General features: G+C 38.2%; 1 protein-coding gene across 1 annotated transcript; it reads right to left on the reverse strand.

Annotated features, from left to right (window-relative positions):
- Nucleotides 1-1,032: 1,032 nt before the first annotated feature.
- On the reverse strand, nucleotides 1,033-19,120 carry LOC311258106 (uncharacterized protein). The gene is made up of 17 exons (XM_084354154.1): nucleotides 19,077-19,120; nucleotides 16,904-17,031; nucleotides 15,011-15,551; nucleotides 14,723-14,771; nucleotides 13,797-13,992; nucleotides 13,534-13,686; nucleotides 13,256-13,427; nucleotides 11,986-12,086; nucleotides 11,495-11,683; nucleotides 8,823-8,896; nucleotides 7,415-7,932; nucleotides 5,338-5,386; nucleotides 4,959-5,154; nucleotides 3,067-3,219; nucleotides 2,780-2,951; nucleotides 2,064-2,164; nucleotides 1,033-1,456 (listed from the first exon to the last, which is right to left on the reverse strand). The coding sequence occupies exons 3-17, from the start codon at nucleotides 15,480-15,482 to the stop codon at nucleotides 1,259-1,261; spliced, it is 2,793 nt and encodes a 930-aa protein (XP_084210280.1). The 5' UTR covers nucleotides 15,483-15,551; nucleotides 16,904-17,031; nucleotides 19,077-19,120; the 3' UTR covers nucleotides 1,033-1,258.
- Nucleotides 19,121-19,267: the final 147 nt, after the last annotated feature.

A 19,267-nucleotide genomic window follows, 5' to 3' on the forward strand; every position in this document is an offset into this window, starting at 1 on the left:
CAACAGTCACAGCGGCCATTTTTCTGCATTGTACTTTTACCTTTACAGTTACTTTCTAACTGAATACTTTTCAAGCAGGGAGAATGTTTTTCGAGTCATTTCTATTTCTCATTCCTAACACGTGCACACAGTACATGGTGGTTTCCCTGTTAGACTTCGATTCCAATGTTCGAACATCATCGGTTTCTTCTGTACAAACAGACTGAAGGAGGCAAAGCTGATAAACTCTAATTAAATCTGACTGCCAACATGCTGACTGTGACTACAGCCTAAATTACCTGCACAGAGGACAAAGAACAGAAAGATAATGACATGAATGTTAAAGAAGTGTAGTCATCGTGCAGTAACACAACACTGCATACTAGTACTGTAAGTGATGTTTTGGCTTTTCAAACATGTTTGCCTGTAATGAAACGTCCCTTTAAATCAGTTAACAATGTAACAAAAACCCACCATAAGAATACATTACACATAACGAAAAAACAATAAAAACACCTCAAATGATGATAGTTAGTACCAGGCAGAAACACAGTCAACATGAAGAGCAGCTCTGTAGCTCGATATCTGATATAATATAAAATGTAGTCATTTAGCCATGTATCTGGTGTTACCACATGATAAGGACAGGGAACCCATCTTGGAATAATGCATGAATGCTCCTAAATCGGAATAACGGATGTTTTTCCTGTTCTTCTCATTCTGATAAAATGACATGAAAGCAGTCAGACAGCCTGACAGGGAAACACTGATTTGTTGGCCAACATCGGTATTGGCTGATATTCCCCTTGAGGAAAATAAGATGGATGGCAAAATGTTTATTACAATGTAATTTGTTGTCACATTAATTTTGCACCGGCACATTCATGAGCTACAGCCTCTCTATGCATCTTCAATCAGTTTTTAAGGCTGTATAAGTGTAGAGAAGTTCTTCTCATTGAGTAGGTTGTTGAGTTTCTTTTCAAATAAAAGTTTTTTATGTGAAAGAAAAGTCTATTAAAGGTTTTTTCATAAATCTGTTTGATTGAATTTGTGCTCTTTTAAAGAAACAAAATTAATAACAACAACAAATAAGAAAAAAAACAACTATTTGCCAAACTGTTATTCTAAACATCTGTATCAGCCCAGATTTTCACAGCCAATGAGGGATGGTCTGGGCTGCTTCTCATCCAGTTAACCTGACCCAGACTGGACGAGGGGTCGTTTTGAGGGACATTTCATTACACTTGTACAGGAATTTAAACACCTGTTCTGCTAATTCTTACTGTTCTTTAATTTCAATGTTGCTGAATTGGTCACTGATCTCATCAAAGTAATTATCAGCAAAGCGAAGCATCTGCTTGACGGCGCTGAGCAGCAGGATGTCGCAATTTGGGTCCAACTCCAACTCCTCGCTGTAGTTCCTCACCGGAACAACACAGGACAGAGACACACCGAGCCGAGTGCTGACCTCCTGCATCTGGATCACAAAACACACAGCATATAATAAAGATCGTAGTGTTAGTGTTATGAAGCAGAAAGGTTGTGCGGGTTATATTTGCCCACAATTCAACAATAACTCTATTACTGTATAACTGAGTCATTAAACGTATACACACTTATACATTCATTGAAAATGTACCCAACATTATTTAACAATAATATTCTGCTATTTTCCAAAAGCGGTTCATTCATAACTGATCATTTCTTTAACATGTTTCCAGGAAACTTGTTTCAACTGGTTTCTGCTTAGCTGCTGCTGATCGTACCATTTTATTTTCCAACTAGTTTCTGTCTAACATTTGCTCATCACGCAGTTTTAATTTCTGGCTAGTTGGTATGCAACAACTCACTTCAATTTAGTGGCCTGCGGGGGGAAGGTTAGACAGAAACTAGCAGGTAGCAAGTGAAATAATTGAACTAAAACAGACAAAAACACAGGAGGGGAACTGAAAAAGATAACAAACGCTAAATGAATTAAATTTTGGTTGATTTTTAAGCCACTCATTAACACAAATATAAGAATTAAGCAGTTGATTTAAATTTCTTTTTCAGAATAAATTCCTACAATTTGAAGTTGATCTCACCATTTCCTTGATGTAGCTGCTACTGTAAACGTTCCTGATGTCCTGTGAAACAATAGGACAGGCTTCATCCACTTTAGTCATCAGGACCAGCTGAGGAATCCCTGGGAACCAACAAAACAAAAAGACTATTTTCAAATACTGAACTATTTATTTTGGAAAAGAAATAAAATAATAAGAATACCTGTCTCTATATCAAACATTCTGTGTATCTACTGTACTGTTCTGCTGCAGAGTAAAGCTACTACTTGTATAGTTACAATGCTATTAAAGTATCTATCATTCATTTTACTTTTGCTTTCTATTGTTTAACAAATGAAGGTCTCACTGGAACATACTGTGATATGTGTAGTTCTGTACGTAAGCATTAATATGAACTACAGTGCATGTTAACCATCCTTACTTTCTTTACAGTCCTTTTTGTTATTTTCTTTTGTCTACTTTTCATTTTTAAAAAGCAGCCCAGGTGTAAGTTAGCATCTTGAAGTGCATCAGGTGCTTGTGCCTGATTATGTATTGCAGCGACAATATCACATCAAATACACCACAGGCATTAAGTAAATAGTACACATACCATATACCTAAATTCTTGCAACATTAGATTTTAGGGAAGTAATGCATCCTGTTATAGGTGAACAAGACGAGTCTTAATATTTTACTCAGTGCAGTCTGGGGACTGGGAACACCACTAAAATGACGCAAGACTTGTTTTTACTGACCCATTAAGTTGACCTTTTTGCGGGTCGCTTCCAGCTTCTCCTCCAGCTTTGTGGGCATGATGGAGACCTTGCAGGCATCAATGACGTAGGCCACACAGTGGATCTTGTCCTTGAGGCCTGGAGACTTACGGTAGCCGTGGGCCTCTGAGTGCAGCGGAGCTGTGGGGTTGAACTGCGAGTCACACAGGAGAGAGCAATGGACAGTTTGTGTTACAGAAACAAACTACAACCAAATCAGTGCGTCATCATGTGTTTATAATCCTGCTGTGTGTTGCAAAAAGCTCTACCTGATATCGGTCTGGCAGATGACCTTTGACGATGCTGATGATATCATCCACATCCAGCCCCGCCCCCGTTCCTTCCTCCAATCCCATGGTGTCACACAAGATGATTGGCAGAGGTTTTCCTCCTCGTCCAGCTTTCACAGAGTAGCTGCGAAACTGTCAAGAAATAAGTAATTGAGTTAAAATAAAATATCCCCAGCAGCACACACCACATAGCAATGCTGAGTGTGGTCAGCGGGGCAACAAACCTGAGAATTTCAGCAAGTATTTTTTAAAGGCACAATCCAAGAGTACCTTTTTGTACTCTTGGAGAAACAAGCTGCAGGATGTAATTAAATGTGTCTTTTTTTATTTTTGAAAATAGATTGAGGCAATCCAAAGAGTGGCGTAGGGATGATGTTTCTTTGTGGGCTAACCCAGAAGTTAGCTCGCCCTGGCTCCCTCACATAAAACCTATGGGATTTTGAAATGGATTTTGGAATATCGCTGAAAATAAGCTCTGTGGCAAAGACAAGTTTATGATACTTGGCCATTATTTTCAGCAGGAAATCTTCACCGATGAACACTTTTGTGATTATCAAAGCGTAAATTAAATTGCTAGAAGTGTGAAGTTAATGTGTGGCTATAAACGGACTACACTGCGGTCGCATGACTTAAACATCACCACCACTACGCATGTGTAGTTGTAAAGTTAAGTTAGAATAGTTTGTAACTAAAGTAAAGACAGCGTAGTGAGTAGATGATTCTCTGTGTTCGGTGTGAAGACGTTTAATGTCCGTGACAACTTCTGTAGTCTTATATAGCCACTTGTTACAAAACGCCTTTTTCAAGCCACGTAAGCGCACTATAATTGAACTGTGGGACATTTATAATGTATATTATGTCGTAGAACAAAACGTGTAAACATCTTAAGCTTGTGTTAACAAACCATAATTCAGGCATTTAACCGAAAACCCATTCAAAACCCGTTGACAGTTCATGGGAACCGGATGTGCAAAAATGCTTTCTGATTTCCTGGTTTTAGGACTCTTTACTACAGCACATACTGCGCATACAAAGTTTCATGAACAAATGACTGGCTGAAGTAGTGAGTTGAACAGCGAATAGTATCAGGTTGTAGTGGGTCTTAAACGCACATAAAGTCAGTTACCCTGCTTTTTCAAATCAAACAGGGTTCAACTCACCTTTTAATGAGTTATCCATACTTGTTTTGGACAGTTCAGACGGTGGATCCTTAGTTACACACTTTATAATAAACTACAGCCCTGAGTGTAAGCTGTTGCGGCTTGTGTGTCACATGCGCCACCTGGTGGTGTTCAGGTGGTGATGCACTACATTTTGTGAGAGCTGGCATCACGCCACTACTCAAAATTAATTGGGAATATTGGGATATTTTAGAGTTTCACTTGACTGTTTATTCTGTGACATATCTGAATTTTTATTTTGTGTTGTGTTTCATTTGACTTTTATTGCATATCCATGCACATGCATATATACACCCATATCCCAATATCCCTAACACATTTTGAGTAGTGTATGTTACTGAATGGAGAGAGACAAATCATTTTAAAGTCCTGTTTGAATTCTGCCATGAAGTATACATATGATGTTTGTCAATTTAAAAGATCATTTTCCAAGTCAAGAAAGTCGTAGTTTGTCAGAAAACTAATTGAAATATAAGACTGAAAATGAGTAATTGGAAAGACTACATAGACAACAGTGTCGTCAGTTACGTCATCTCTTTAAACCAAACCCATAACTTAAACCTTGTGGCGCTGATCTGATATATTAGCTTGCTCACAAAACTGATGAGCTCTCCTTTCATATAACTGCAACTGTGTTGTTGACAGAACTTTAAAATGGTTGTTTGAGTGATTGTTGTAGCATGAGCTAACCTGTGTGGTGAGGCTGGTGCTGGAGCTGCCAGAGATGGCCTGGCTGGTGACGTGGCCTCTGAATACAGAGTTAACAGAGTTGAAGAAGCTGGACTTTCCAGCTCCAACTGGTCCAATGAGCAGAACCCTAACCTTGGACACAGAGCTGACTGTGGGCTTGTAGCTCTTCATACCCTCCATCAGCTCTGTCCTCTTCCTGCAGGAACAAGAGCAGTTTTATAGATAATCTATTACCATATAGGACAATTTCTTATCATAACTTCAACTACTACTACTCAAGTTTTTGTGTAGTATGACCTGGTGCAGTAAACTGTAACATATTAAAGAATAGTACAGTAATTCCATTATCTGATGCAAAGTTATGCACAATAAAACGTACCCATTTTCCCAGACAACCGGCCTCCATGGCATCTTAAACTCTGGGATCGCTGTGGAGGAGCAAAAATAGCTTTTTAAATGTTATGGTTTTTGTTATTTACTTTTATTACAATATCGTCCAGCTTTTTCAAGTTTTAATTTTGTTATATTGTAAAGACTAACAAAATGAGGAAAGTAAATGAATCCAAAATATAAGCATCTGCCTCAGAAAACAGCATTTAAAAGTATGCAGCAGTGAGGGCAGGCAGGAAGGAGATGAGTTATATAAGTGACATTCTGTGCATGTGCAATTCAACTCTTTGAGTGATTATGCAGAGAGTTTAAAGTTTGTAACTGTTGTGGTATTTTTGTTTCAGGTAATTAAAAATTGCAAGTCAGCACGGTCTGACACAAAGCTCCAGACCGCCAGTCCACAGTGGCGATCGCTGCCATCCAAGAATGCAGATTTGAATGCGTCCAACACCTGATGTGACACCTTCAGACTACTGACTAGACAGTCATGATCATGTTAACACTGCTGCGGAACCAGTTCTGGAAGTCCAAAAAGCCCAAATCTACAAAGTAGGGATGTATATGCTCCACGAATGCTGGACTGAATGTAGGAGTGAACGATGTTGAAAAATAAATATGCTTGGTTTTCTGAAATTGACTCCTTTTATATTAGGCCATGAACTCATGACATTATGACTTCTTTATGACTTGATTATGACTTCTTTAACTTTTAGGAGAGTATTCATTCAATGGCTATACTTAGCTAAAGTCTGCCCCTTACTGTTCCCCACACTAAACTGAGATTTTGACACTTGTGGATCATCAATTTGCACTACTGTCTATTATTTGTCAGTTGGTGTTAAAAGAATATTTAAAAGAAAATTAGAGCCTCTAGGAATCACTGAGAGATTTAAATGACTATTGTGAGCGAAGCATTGAAGGCAGATATTGGCTCTTCAGACCAGGCCAATCAGTCTAAGTCTCAAGTATGTCATTTTTTTGTTCAAGTCACAGGTTGTGTCAAATTAAGTCAAGTCCTTAGCTCAGGCAAGTCAAGTCACTCTTTCCCTACCCAAGAAACTCTTTAAAGAAAAAAGATAGGGTATTAGTACCTGTCAAATAATGATATTAATGAACAATTTAGCCTAATCATGAATTGAATGTTTGTTGAGTTTCAGTGAAATAAATACTGTATAATCAAACAAAAACCTCAGAAAAGCTTTCTTAATTTCTTCACAGTCAAAAAATATTCCTTCCCCGTCACCTTTAAAGAGTGAAATACTGACGGGCAGACGACATAAAACAAATCTGAAAACATAACACGAACACAGACAAGTCGTTCACTCAATTGAATCGTCATGTCTCCAGTCAAGTCAAGTCCTTCATTTCCAAGACTAAGTCGACCCAGTGAGCAAAAAGTGGTCTAGATCACGTCTTTTAGACATCATTTAAGGACATCCAAGATGTCTAAAAGACTTCCTCTGGGGAGCCAGAATGAAAGTTTTTTATACATCGTCCACTGACAGCCAGAATTAGTCGATAAACGATATATAAACGTCTAGACAACGTCCAGAAAAGACGTATAAAAAACTGTCATTCTGGCTCCCGAGAGGACTTCTTTTAGATGTCTTGGATGTCCATAAATGATGTCTAAAAGACGTGATCTAGACCACTTTTTGCTCACTGGGGAGTCTCAAGTGATTTATTTTATGTTGATTCAAGCTACAAGTCATCAAAACCATGACTTGAGTTGACTGAGTCCACATTTCTCAGTCAGTTTTCTGGTAATGACATTCATGGCACAACTTGTGTTTACTCTGGCAGAACCTCAAAAAATTACAAATAAATGAGAATATTAGTTGGTAGCTCGGTGGAAGAAGAGTTTCCATCGTTTAAAATGCAACGTGTTTTAGTTTATGAGAACAGGAAAAAGGTCAATTCTCTTGTAGATAGGATCAATGTTCAGTCTAACTGTATCAGTTGTAGAAGTGTGACAGGAACAATAATGATGAGGCCTGCCTTGTGCTTGATACAATCTGTTAGAAGCATGTTTAGGATCAATATTTGTTTGTTAAGAGAGAACTCACCCTCCACCTGATAAACTTCACACTCAGTCAGGTTGAGGTCGCTGCCATGCATCTCTGCAGCAATGAAGTTGTAATAATTTCCTGGATTGGTAATGACTACAGGCTGGCTTCCACTGACAAGAATCAATGCTTCTCCAAAATAAGGACCAGAGTTACTAATCATTCTCACTGCATAAGCAGGACCAGTGACCGGATATTTGAGGAGCTTTTCTCCACTGAAAGTGAAAAGAAAGGCCTGGTCATCTTTAACATACTGTCCAGACTGACTGAAAGGTTGTTTGGTGTAACCTCCAAACACAAAACCAGAGACGTTATAGCCCACAGACACTGTGGGACCACGGTTGTCACATCGTTGGTGGAAGGCTGCACCGGTGAAGCCATGGATGCTGGCCTTGTACAGCAGCTGGAGTTTGACGCTCCCCAGCTCGGAGCAGATTGTTCTCTGCTGGCTTCTGGTCAGCCTGGGGTTCATGCTGGATGGTTGTTCTGGTGAACTTCCTGACCCTGGGTGATAAGTCCTATAAATAATATAACAGTAATTTTAGGCTATATCGCGATGCACAGAATACTGTATATCTCAATGTTTTTAAATCTCTGAAGTTTTTAAAGTATCATGTTCTCGATTTAACCGACACAATTTAATTATTTTTTTAATGTATTTTCTTCAGATGTCAAACCAGATAGTTATCTAGCAATGTACAGTATGTTTTTTTATATATATTTTTGATAAATACATAATACATATGAGCTCTTCTGACTGGGGGTGATGGCAGTTGGATGGCCACCACTGTTCTGTACATGCACCAGTACAGTCATCTCAGTTTAAAGATTCATTCATGCATAAACCGAACTCTTTGATTACAGTCCTTTATCCACACAATTTTATATAACAGAAATGTTTCTATTATTCCATTTCAATGAATGGATTTCAACACTAATTTATAATACATCATCAACAATTATATTAATTATAGTATATATATATATATACATATTTTTGCAATTCATATCATTTTGTCACATTTAGTCTTCTATACTGATCACATTCATGTTCTGTTGAAACTGAGAGTCCAATATTATTAGTACAGATGTTTTGCATTACAAACACTGTCTAAAGTAGCATAAAATATGCATGTTTTCAGAGTATAGTAATAAAATACTGTCTAACTGAAGTGAAACTGAATAGTCACCATTTACTTAAATTCGCCAAAACTAAAACAGAAAATAAAGATGAACATTTCAGCCAAACAGCCATCAGTCCCAAACACAGCCCCATACAGCATTTAAAATGAAATGCACTTTCAGTCTATAATATGAGAACTACTAGATACACATCTTGTAGTAGGACAGGCAGCAACTTCATGTTGAAGTTTGGCAAAAGAATTTAAAACTAATATCTCAGTTTTACCTCTTTTGTTGGAAGAAGCAGCTGAATGACTTTCCGGGAGATGAAGATGTGCACAGGATGGAGGCAGTTGTCGCCTGATGCAGCAGACTCAGGCACACAGGCAGTCAGCATGAATTCGACCGGAAAATGGCCTTCAAAATAAGAGCGTAACGTCGACTCGAAGTGTCATTTTTTAAGAATGGGATGGATTATTAACAGGATGAAAAGGATCTCAGGATGAAAATACACACAACAGCATGCATGGCAATAGTGCATTTCCAAAATATTGAGTTCATGTCATCTTCCCTCTTATCCCTCCTATGGTGTTCGGGTCAAATCTGACCGATTTACAACTTCATAATATCATAACATTTTTATTTTTCCTTTGATTGCCTCAAAGCTTTATGATATCCTCCACACTAGGCATTTGAACATATAAAATTGTTGATAACCACTTTCATTGAATTTTGAGTGGTCTAATCAATTTTGTAACACCTGTGGTGTTCCCGGTCAAAAATGACCGGCACGGGAAATGAAAGGGTTAATAATAGTTATGTTCATCCAATAGATGGAAAACATCCCCATGCACACAACCCCCCCCCCCCCCACACACACAACATACACACTCTCTCACACACACAGAGAGAGAGAGAGGGAGAGAGAGAGAGAGAGAGAGAGAGAGAGAGAGAGATGACTTCATGTTGATTTGCTGATGTTCTGTGAATTTGGTCTCTGCTTTGATTCTTATTATAATTTTCAGTGTCTATTCTTTGGATATTCACTGAAGTTATTCATGTTCACCACTAGTTGGATACATTATTTACAGCATTAAAAGGTGTTAAATACAATTTGGTGATAATTATGTTTGAATGATTTTTTTGTGTTAATGTAAGAGCAGTTAAACCAGACCGGTCAAATTTGACCGGGAACACCAAAGTAAGGGGGGAGAAACGAACATAATACAAGGGTTATTTACATCTCAAATGTTTTCCTTATTTTCACTTGTCTGCATTTGGTCCAAAAACAACACACGAATAATCATTTTATTTTGAAGGGTATCATACGTAGCCTACACTTCAGCTGCCTTGACAGACACACTTTAACTTTCGTTTTCCGGTCAGACCGAAACAGCATGACATCGTTACTGCATTAAACGGACATACACCATGTTAAAAGAGTTTGTAGTTTATCAGCTTCCCATTATGACCACTCTCCTCTCGCTGGTGGCCAATGAGCAGCTCCACTGAAGGAAATACTGCATCAATAGCATAGAAAGCAACAAATGACTGACTAAACAGTCCTATGGTCTATTTAACTATGTTTTAATAAACTATTTCAGGCTGTTTGCTTACAAGTTCCCAACCACAGAGCATGATTGTTATGATTATTGAGGGCAGCTGACAATTTATAGTACAATCCACTCAGAATCAGGTGGTGAGTGAGATTATAGGTGTGACTGTGTTTAGTTAACAGTTTGCTGTACCAAAGTCCAGTTACAAAGAGGGGGAGCGTTCCTCAGCTGGTCTGACTTCAACACTGTTTGCTGTACAGTAACTGTCTGACCTGCATTCATATTTTTTGTTCATTCATGCACGCTGGGTTTCTGTTCAATTGCAAATGACTAAACAGAATGAACTGATTTAGGAGCAGTAAGTGCTGTATCATAGTTGTTAAGGACATGTGTGAGCTCTGAGTTTCAGAGTCCTTAGGGCCACAACCGGTCTAAGTTTAAAAGCCTGCAACTCCCCTCCAGTTAGTTAGAACAGAAGAAGCCTCTTGGATGAGAAGAAGCTTCAAGAAACTGAAACACGTCTAGTTGCCTGCGATACAGCACTTAGAACCTTTATCAACATGATTTAGGAGTTATCAATAAAAGCAAGAGTTTCTAAATGCTCCACCACATCCGGTCTGATGACCAAGAGCTTTTATTGTTATTAAGTGTATTTATAACTGGAAGGTAAAGTTAAATGTACAGAACATGCAACACAGAAATAATACAGATTACAGGCTAATACAACCATCTGATCACCTGCAAAGTTGTTTTCAGACAGACGCAAAACACCAAAACCCAAAATGTATGTAACAGTGTAAAGTGGAAATACAATTTGGATTAAACCCAAATGATCTATTTCAATTATCCATAACTTATAATTTTGTCACACATGTACCGTGTAAGCACAGAGCAGTCGGAACTTGTAAAACGCTGACACAACAACTGATATCACATTAAAACTGAGGAGAACAAAATGAGACTCTTTAGAGGACTAGGACTCAGATTATTGGATTTATCCTATTTGTCACCACCAAGGTTAAAAAATCAGGATTCTTCTTGGTTCACAAATCAGTGAGAGCTGATAAACTTCTCTGAATCTGCTGACTGTGACTGTCAAGTCAATCACATGAAACAGACAATAAAAGGATAATGGTGAAAAACTTTTGTCAAATGAAAGAAAGTGAAAGAAAATTGAATATTTCGCAGCGAAAGGACACAATCAAAATGAGAACAACTCACTGAAGCCAGGAGATGCAGCTAGGTCTAGGACATACTAGAGGCACTACATCTCCCAGCATTCCAAGGGGTGCTTGGAAAAGACTAAGGAAGAGGAGCAGTGCTGATAAATGGATGGATCATTTTAAGGGACATTTCATTGCAGATGTTCAGATCATATCTGCTGAACAAATGCTTATCAGTTTTTGACTTCAATGTTGCTGAATTGGTCGCTGATTTCATCGAAGTAATTATCAGCGAAGCGAAGCATCTGCTTGACAGCGCTGAGCAGCAGGATGTCGCAGTTTGGGTCCAACTCCAACTCCTCGCTGTAGTTCTTCACAGGAACAACACAGGACAGAGGCACACCGAGCCGAGTGCTGACCTCCTGCATCTGGATCACAGAAAGTTCAGATGAGGGTGATTTATAGCTTTGTTTTATCCAAAGATTACAGAAAATTGTGCCAACTTTTGTAAAATCACAGCTTAATTTGTTTTGATTTGTCCTTTCAACTCTGGAATAAACGATGCCCATCCTGCACCAGTCAAGTACTGGAATCGATCTAAATTAAATGACACAATGGACAGACTTTGACTGGCTTGTCAGTTAAACGTATCAATTGAGGCCTAAAAACACACTACAAACCTCAAACAAAACAAATCTTATAGCATTTTTCTCATGTATAAAATCCTCACCATTTCCTTGATGTAGTCACTCTTATAAACGTTTATCACGTCCTCTTTCACCAAAAGGCAGGCTTCGTCTACTTTAGTGAGCAGGACCAGCTGAGGAATCCCTGAAAACACCAGAGAGAAAGAACATTTCCAAAATGCTGGAGATTTTTAGGTATCAGCCTGTCAACATATCATGGGGGCTCTTCTAAAGTAAAAACAAAAATCTGTTGCAATTTAAATGCCGTTTAATCGCAATTATAAAACATTTCTTTTTATAACTTTTCTTAAAACAATAACTTTTTAAGGGAAATCTATGTATCTAAAATCAATCTCTTGTTTACTGATTCACTATTGCCTATATAACAAACACTAGAACCAATGGCCTGATCCCAATGTCCCCCTAAAGCCTTAAGCCCTCACAGACTAGGCTGACATCAGGTGGTTAGTGTTTGAATGAGAGTCTGGAAGGGGTTGAAATGGTATAAGAGGGAATAGGACAGCACTTTGTGATGTTTCACTTCAGCTTGTAAGTTTGAGACCTTTACTTTGATTTTTTAAAACATATATCCTAATAATAAAAACAAAGACTGGGAGTACAGATGTACTCAGATGAAAACATATTCAGTCAGAGGTTTTAGGAAAAAAGTTCCATATTGCTTCAAAAGCTTACAGTTTTTTGTTGTCTAATAAACTAAGCGATCTGCTGAAAAGAGTAGTGTCCTAAAACTTCAGTCTTTGATTTAGAAAATTCTCTATTTGTGAAAAAAAAAAAGTTGCATACAGAATAATGAAAGCATCCGTTTTTTTAAAAGTGTTTTCTGGGTTACCCTGGTAACCCATGGTAACCTTATGTTTAATGTTACAACATGTTCAACTGTGTGTAATTCCCACAGGCAAAGTCTGCAGAAATGCGAACTTATGGGAAGTGGCCTTAAGGGGCTAAATGTCTGTGCGAGAGCCCTCAGTCACTTAAATATTGACAGTGTGATAACCCTGAACCCTCGTGGATTTACCATGAACACGCCTCAAAGTCTGTGAGTGTGGACATTAGAATTGGGCTAATTACACTCAAGTAAGCAGTGAATTGAGCTTTCAGACACTTACTAGTCAAATCATTTTGCATTTTTGGACAACTAATTTTACCATTTATAAAATGCAGAGCATCTCTGTGGATTGTTAGCAGAAAGTTGTGTGCGTGCTGAAGCATGTATGTTGTACTATGCTGACATTGAGAAAACAGACACCCATACTGCGTGCTGCCATACGTGTGCATGAATGTATATTAACTGACCCATTAAGTTGACCTTTCTGCGGATAGCTTCCAGCTTCTCCTCCAGCTTTGTGGGCATGATGGAGACTTTGCAGGCATCAACAATGTAAGTCACACAGTGGATCTTGTCCTTGAGCACTGGAGATTTACGGTAGCCGTGGGCCTCCGAATCCAGAGGAACAGAGGGGTTGAACTGAGTCACATAGTTGAGGAGAAAGACAGAGACAGTTTGAGTTAACTAAAACCAAATCAATGGCTCATACATTCAATATCGTGCTCCATGTAACAAAAAGCTGTACCTGATATCGGTCTGGCAGATGACCTTTAAGGATGTTGCTGATGTCATCAATATTAAGCCCAGACCCTGTGTTTTCCTCCAGTCCCATGGTATCACACAAGATGATTGGCAGAGGCTTTCCTTCTCGTCCAGCTTTCAAAGAGTAGGAGCGAAACTGTCTCGTACAAAGTGAAGGAATAACAAATCACAAAATTTTGATCGGGCAGGACATACAATTTGAAGTCAGTCACCACAAACGGTAATTATTAACTGTCAGGAACTGACCTGTGTGGTGAGGCTGGAGGTGGAGCTGCCAGAGATGGCCTGGCTGGTGACGTGGCCTCTGAATACAGAGTTGATAGAGTTGAAGAAGCTGGACTTTCCAGCTCCAACTGGTCCAATGAACAGAACCCGAATCTGAGACACAGAGCTGACTGTGGGCTTGTAGCTCTTAATACTCTCCATCAGCTCCGTCCTCATCCTGCAGCAACAAGTAAAGATAAATGACTTTTTCATTGACTGAATAACTTGTTTGTTGTTTTTAGCCTGAAACAAAATTTCAGATGACGTGTTTTGGCAAATGTTTGCCACTCAAACATAGTCACTGTATTAACTCAGGAAGCTAAGCAATGCACTGCAGCAGATGAGGTTCCTACTCCTGTACTTCTGCTGCTTTTCCAAACTGGGGGCATGCTGACGACCATCTAATGTAGTCAGTACACCGACTATAGATAAACATTATACAGCCCAAATTCACAAGCTATAGCCCTTTAAAATGTCACGTGGAACTCTGAAAGCAGGCTTGAAACAATTAGGAAAGAGGCTGACCGTAGTTCACAATAGAAACAGGAAATTACATTGAATTTTCAGCAGTGACTTGGGTTCTGTCCAATCACAGGCAAGGAGTGTTGTCTCACCTTTTGTTGCTGTGTTTTTTGACCCTTAGGGTCACAGTAATATACTGTATGTGTGTTCATTATAACGTCATCTTGATTTACACATTCTGCTGTCTTTTCAGATCATCACTTTGTGTCATACTGTATATGGAAGTATAGTTTGGTATTGTATCATATTTTATAATAATCTCTCTTGAAAATGATATGGCGGCAGGTCTCAATAAGATTATCTGTCTGAGGTCAATAAAATATACTGTACTATAATGAAGCATATTAATAGTATTGTGTGCAGGATGGCAGCTCTCTCCATCTTACTCAGATTCCCAGATTACATCCCTCCATGGCTTCTCCAGTTCTGTGGTCTCTGTTGAAGAGCAAATAATGATCTCATCAAATTTGATAAATGTATTGCCCATATATACAACTTGTTTTTTTTTTTTTACTTTGTGATGGGTTTACATTCACTTTAAATCCTAAATCACCTGTGGGCCAACACAGTGTTGTGAGGTTTAAGGGAAGGAACAAAACTGATCGCTAATTGATTTATGACAACAACAAAAACAAAAACAAAAACCAACATGTGTTTATTTATATTGAACTCACCCTCCACTTGATAGACTTCACACTCAGTCAGATTGAGATCGTTGCCATGCATCTCTGCTGCATTGAAGTTGTAATAATTTCCTGGATTGTTATAGACTACAGGCTGGCTTCCGTGGACAAGAACCAATGCTTCGCCAAAATATGGACCTGCGTTACCAATCATTTTCACTGCATAACCATGACTAGTGACTGGATATTTGAGGAGCTTTTCTCCACTGAAAGTGAAGAGAAAGGCCTGGTCATCATTCACATACTGTCCAGACTGACTGAAAGGTTGTTTGGTGTAACCTCCAAACACAAAACCGGAGGCGTTATAGCCCACAGACACTGTGGGACCGCGGTTGTCACATCGTTGGTGGAAGGCTGCTCCGGTGAAACCATGGATGCTGGCCTTGTACAGCAGCTGGAGTTTGACTCTCCCCAGCTGGAAGCAGATTGTTCTCTGCTGGCTTCTGGTTAGTTTGGGGTTCATAGTGGACAGATGGTTTTCTAGTGTGTAAATGATGCTGAGAAGACCTTTGCTGTTTACTCACTTTGGAGTCTGAAATACAAAAAGATGTACACAGATTCATTAAAAGTACAGGATATAATGTAGGTTGTCTTTATTTCAGTCAGTTCCCAACATCTCCTAAACTGTAGCACTCATTTACAGTACAGTAAATGTTTTTTGTCTTTTTAAAAAAAAATATATGTAAGAGTAATGATGGAAAAGGTCTGTGGTGTAAATACTGAATGATCTTTGAAATTATCTCAGTGAAAACTATTAGTGCTAAAAAATAACATAATTACCAAAAAATAAAAACATTGATAAAATCATCATTTAACTACAAAAACAAACAGCAATAAAATAACCATTCAAACAATACCATTACAAACTTACCCATATTTTAAATTCAAAATATAGTTTAGTTCATCCTATATATTTCTGAACTGGGAATGAGTGGATCAGAAGAAAACATGAATTTACTTGTTGTTGATAAATGTTCTAACTGATGAATTGTGTTATAAACACAGTGCAAATGTAAGTTGGTCCAGTAGCTGCTGTCATCAAATATACATATAAATTTAAGAGCAACAAATGTTTCCCTGTATCAAAGTTTCAAGGCCTTATTTGTAGAAATGTTGTTTCCAACATTACAAACTCTATATTTAATGAAACATTCAAAAAGCAGTCTTATTTTAAACATTCAATGTCCTGCATATTTAGCAACATGGCACAGATTCTGACGGAAACTGTAAATATTTTCTCTCAAAAGAAAAAAAAACGTTTGCCACACCCTGAGAGCCCTTGTCGGCCATCTTGACTGCAGTTGGGTACTCTTGGGGGTGTGTGGGCCTACATTAGGCTTAATAACTTTCGATTTCCTGGAAACGGTTTGCCACACCTAAATTATTAGACTGCAGCCGCGATAATAAGACAAAAGGGTTTTTGTCTAAATGTGTTTTAACATCTTTGCACTATTGCCAATTTCTTTTAGAATCATATTAAAATCGTATTAATTTTGTAATAATTACGTATTTACGTAGTCTCCATCGGTTTAAATCAGTGAACAGTTCATCATTCTTGTATCTATTCCTATCAAGGTTAGAATAAAATAAAACAAAAGAAAACACATGGGGTGATCCACACTCTCCAATTTCGGGGGTAGACTGTAATCCAGACAAAGTATACTCAAAGTTTAGAAATAAGGTACACAGTAACCTGTAAACATGAACTTACAGTAACCTGTAAACTTAAACTTACAGTAACCTGTAACAGTAACCTGTTATCATGAACTTAAACAAAGTTAGAATTCTGCCACACCTTTAGTCACCAAATCAAATAAAGCCTACAAAGGTCACTGGCTAACTAGAAAATCTTAATATAAATCCTTGAATCTTTTTCATCCTTACCTCCGTCTCCTGTATACAGTTGAGGAGAGCCCACGGTTAACGTGTGTAGGCAAACATGACAGGATGTCTGCCAGCCAGGCGGTTCGTGTGCCGTTTGTCAGACCTGGCAGAAACGAAACTGGTGTTGCCTTCAAAATAAAAGTGAAGATGGTCTCTGAATACAGCAATTTACTGTGTATTCTGGATGCTGTAGAAATCCTTCGTTTTTTAAAGTGTGCTTTCAGTGTAGCTCTAGCAGAAAGCAAATTTACCTTTAATCCCATCTGTCAAAGCAATACAATACTTGACACACAATTGTCCTCATATATCAGTCTTATACTAAAGCTATTTTTTCAGTGAGGCTTATTGTTATAAATCAGGGCTGCCTAAAGTTTGTGCTCCATAAGGTTTTGTTTGGCGCACAAGATTTTTCTAATAAAATAAGAAATAAAAAAAAAACATTTTTAAAAAAATGCTCCTAATATAAGTAAGATCACTTATTAGAATTTTTGTCATAATCTGAGCATGGTAGGCAGAGTCTAGAACCATTTTGCGTCTTAACCCTTGTATGGTGTTTGGGTCTGTGGGACCCGTTTTCATTTTTTATCAAAAGAAAAATGATATGATTAATTATTTTTTCACACTCATACTCATTGGCCTTGGCTCATTTTCTGTGAAGAACATATATCAGAACACATTTTCAATAACTACACACTGTACATCCCCCCTACACATTTGCATTACATACAGGATGTTTGGGTCCACTGGACCCAGGGCGTGCATGTGCATGTGTGTTCCCGCACAAGGTTGCAACATCGTTGCAAAATTCAAGCACCAACACCGTCTGCTCTCACATTCTTGCACATTTTACCCTCTGTCTTGCGGAGTAGCACTTCATAAATGTGATCTAACAAAGGTAAAGGGCAAATATTAACCATATATGCTGTTTATATTGCTTGTAATTGGGATAAAGTAAACATCTGTTGAGTATTTAACGTAACATTTTTTGATTGTGTTGAATTAAAAACCCCAAAATGCAGCAGGTCCACCAGACCCAGGAACACTGGCTGAATAACAAAAATATGAACACCACACAAGGGTTAAGAAGACAGTAGGTGTGTGCTTTAGGCCCATGGACCACCATTATGATTCGGTTTTGGCCCTTCGCAATGTATCCTATTATTTGGTGCCACCAAAGTTGAAATATCATCAAACCTCTCTGGCAGTGCTGGCCCTGACCAATTTGGTGCCCATGGCAAGATTTTAGCCGGCGCCCCCTTGCATCGCAGTCAATTTCACGATCAATTTTCATACACTCCCACAACAACTGCATGTATGTATTCAATATTTTAAAAGTGTATCTGAAGAGAGAAAAGAAGTACATGTGACCACTGGATTTTACATTTGAATTAAAAAAAAAAAAACAGATGCTCGGTGTGTGCTATACATAAAACTAATATAGACTAATAATGAAAATATGATGAGATTCATTCAGCTTTATCATCATTGCAATGCAATTCAGTCTAACCAGAGTGCAAAAAGCAGTAAAGTGCAGTGAAATGATATATATATATATATATATATATATATATACATATATATATATGGGAGCGGTGAAGCAGGGGATTCAGAATTAGAATTCCTTTATTAGTTCCGCAATCGGGGAAATTTGTGCGTCACAGCAGCCAAAGGACAGTTCAATATAACAATAAGCAATAATAATAGTAAAAAATAAACAATATAATAAAAAGGTAAGAAGAAGAGCTAGGGCAGAAATAGAAATAGAATCGTATAAACATAAAATGTACAAATATAAACAGTGTAATTATAAACAGTGTGGGCAGTGTATTGTTATGTATGAAATATGAAAGTAGTTGGCTAGTATGAAAAGTAGTATGAAAATTGCTGTTAGTGCAAGCCAAAATGAGAAATGATCTTCTAATAGTGCACAACTACCTTGCTTCCAAATACAGCACATTTCAGTCATAATTATATTGTGAATATTAGTTCAATAAAGTTAGTTAGATTTTTTTTCTTTTTTTTGGGGGGGGGGGGGGGGGGGGGGGATTTACTGATTATTAAACAATGCTATCGTCCGAAGTAAGCTAACAAGTTAGCACTCTGCTCCAACAACGGTAACTACGAACATTAAACTATTCATTTCATTCGCCTCATCACATTGACGTAACTGTACCTCTTTCTTTTTCACGTTTTTCTTCCTCTTCCTCTTCCTTCCTTCCTTCCTTCCTTCCTTCCTTCCTTCCTTCCCTTCCCTTCCCTTCCCTTCCCTGGGCACCGGATGGTTTCAGTCTTTCGTACATACTTATTCCGCTACAGTACTGATGTATCTCTCTCTTGGTCTTTGGGTCACGGTCCGGTCAGATT

The sequence above is a fragment of the Pagrus pagrus genome (genome assembly GCF_965226575.1).
Source record: "Pagrus pagrus genome assembly, chromosome: 6".
Lineage (NCBI taxonomy): Eukaryota > Metazoa > Chordata > Actinopteri > Spariformes > Sparidae > Pagrus > Pagrus pagrus.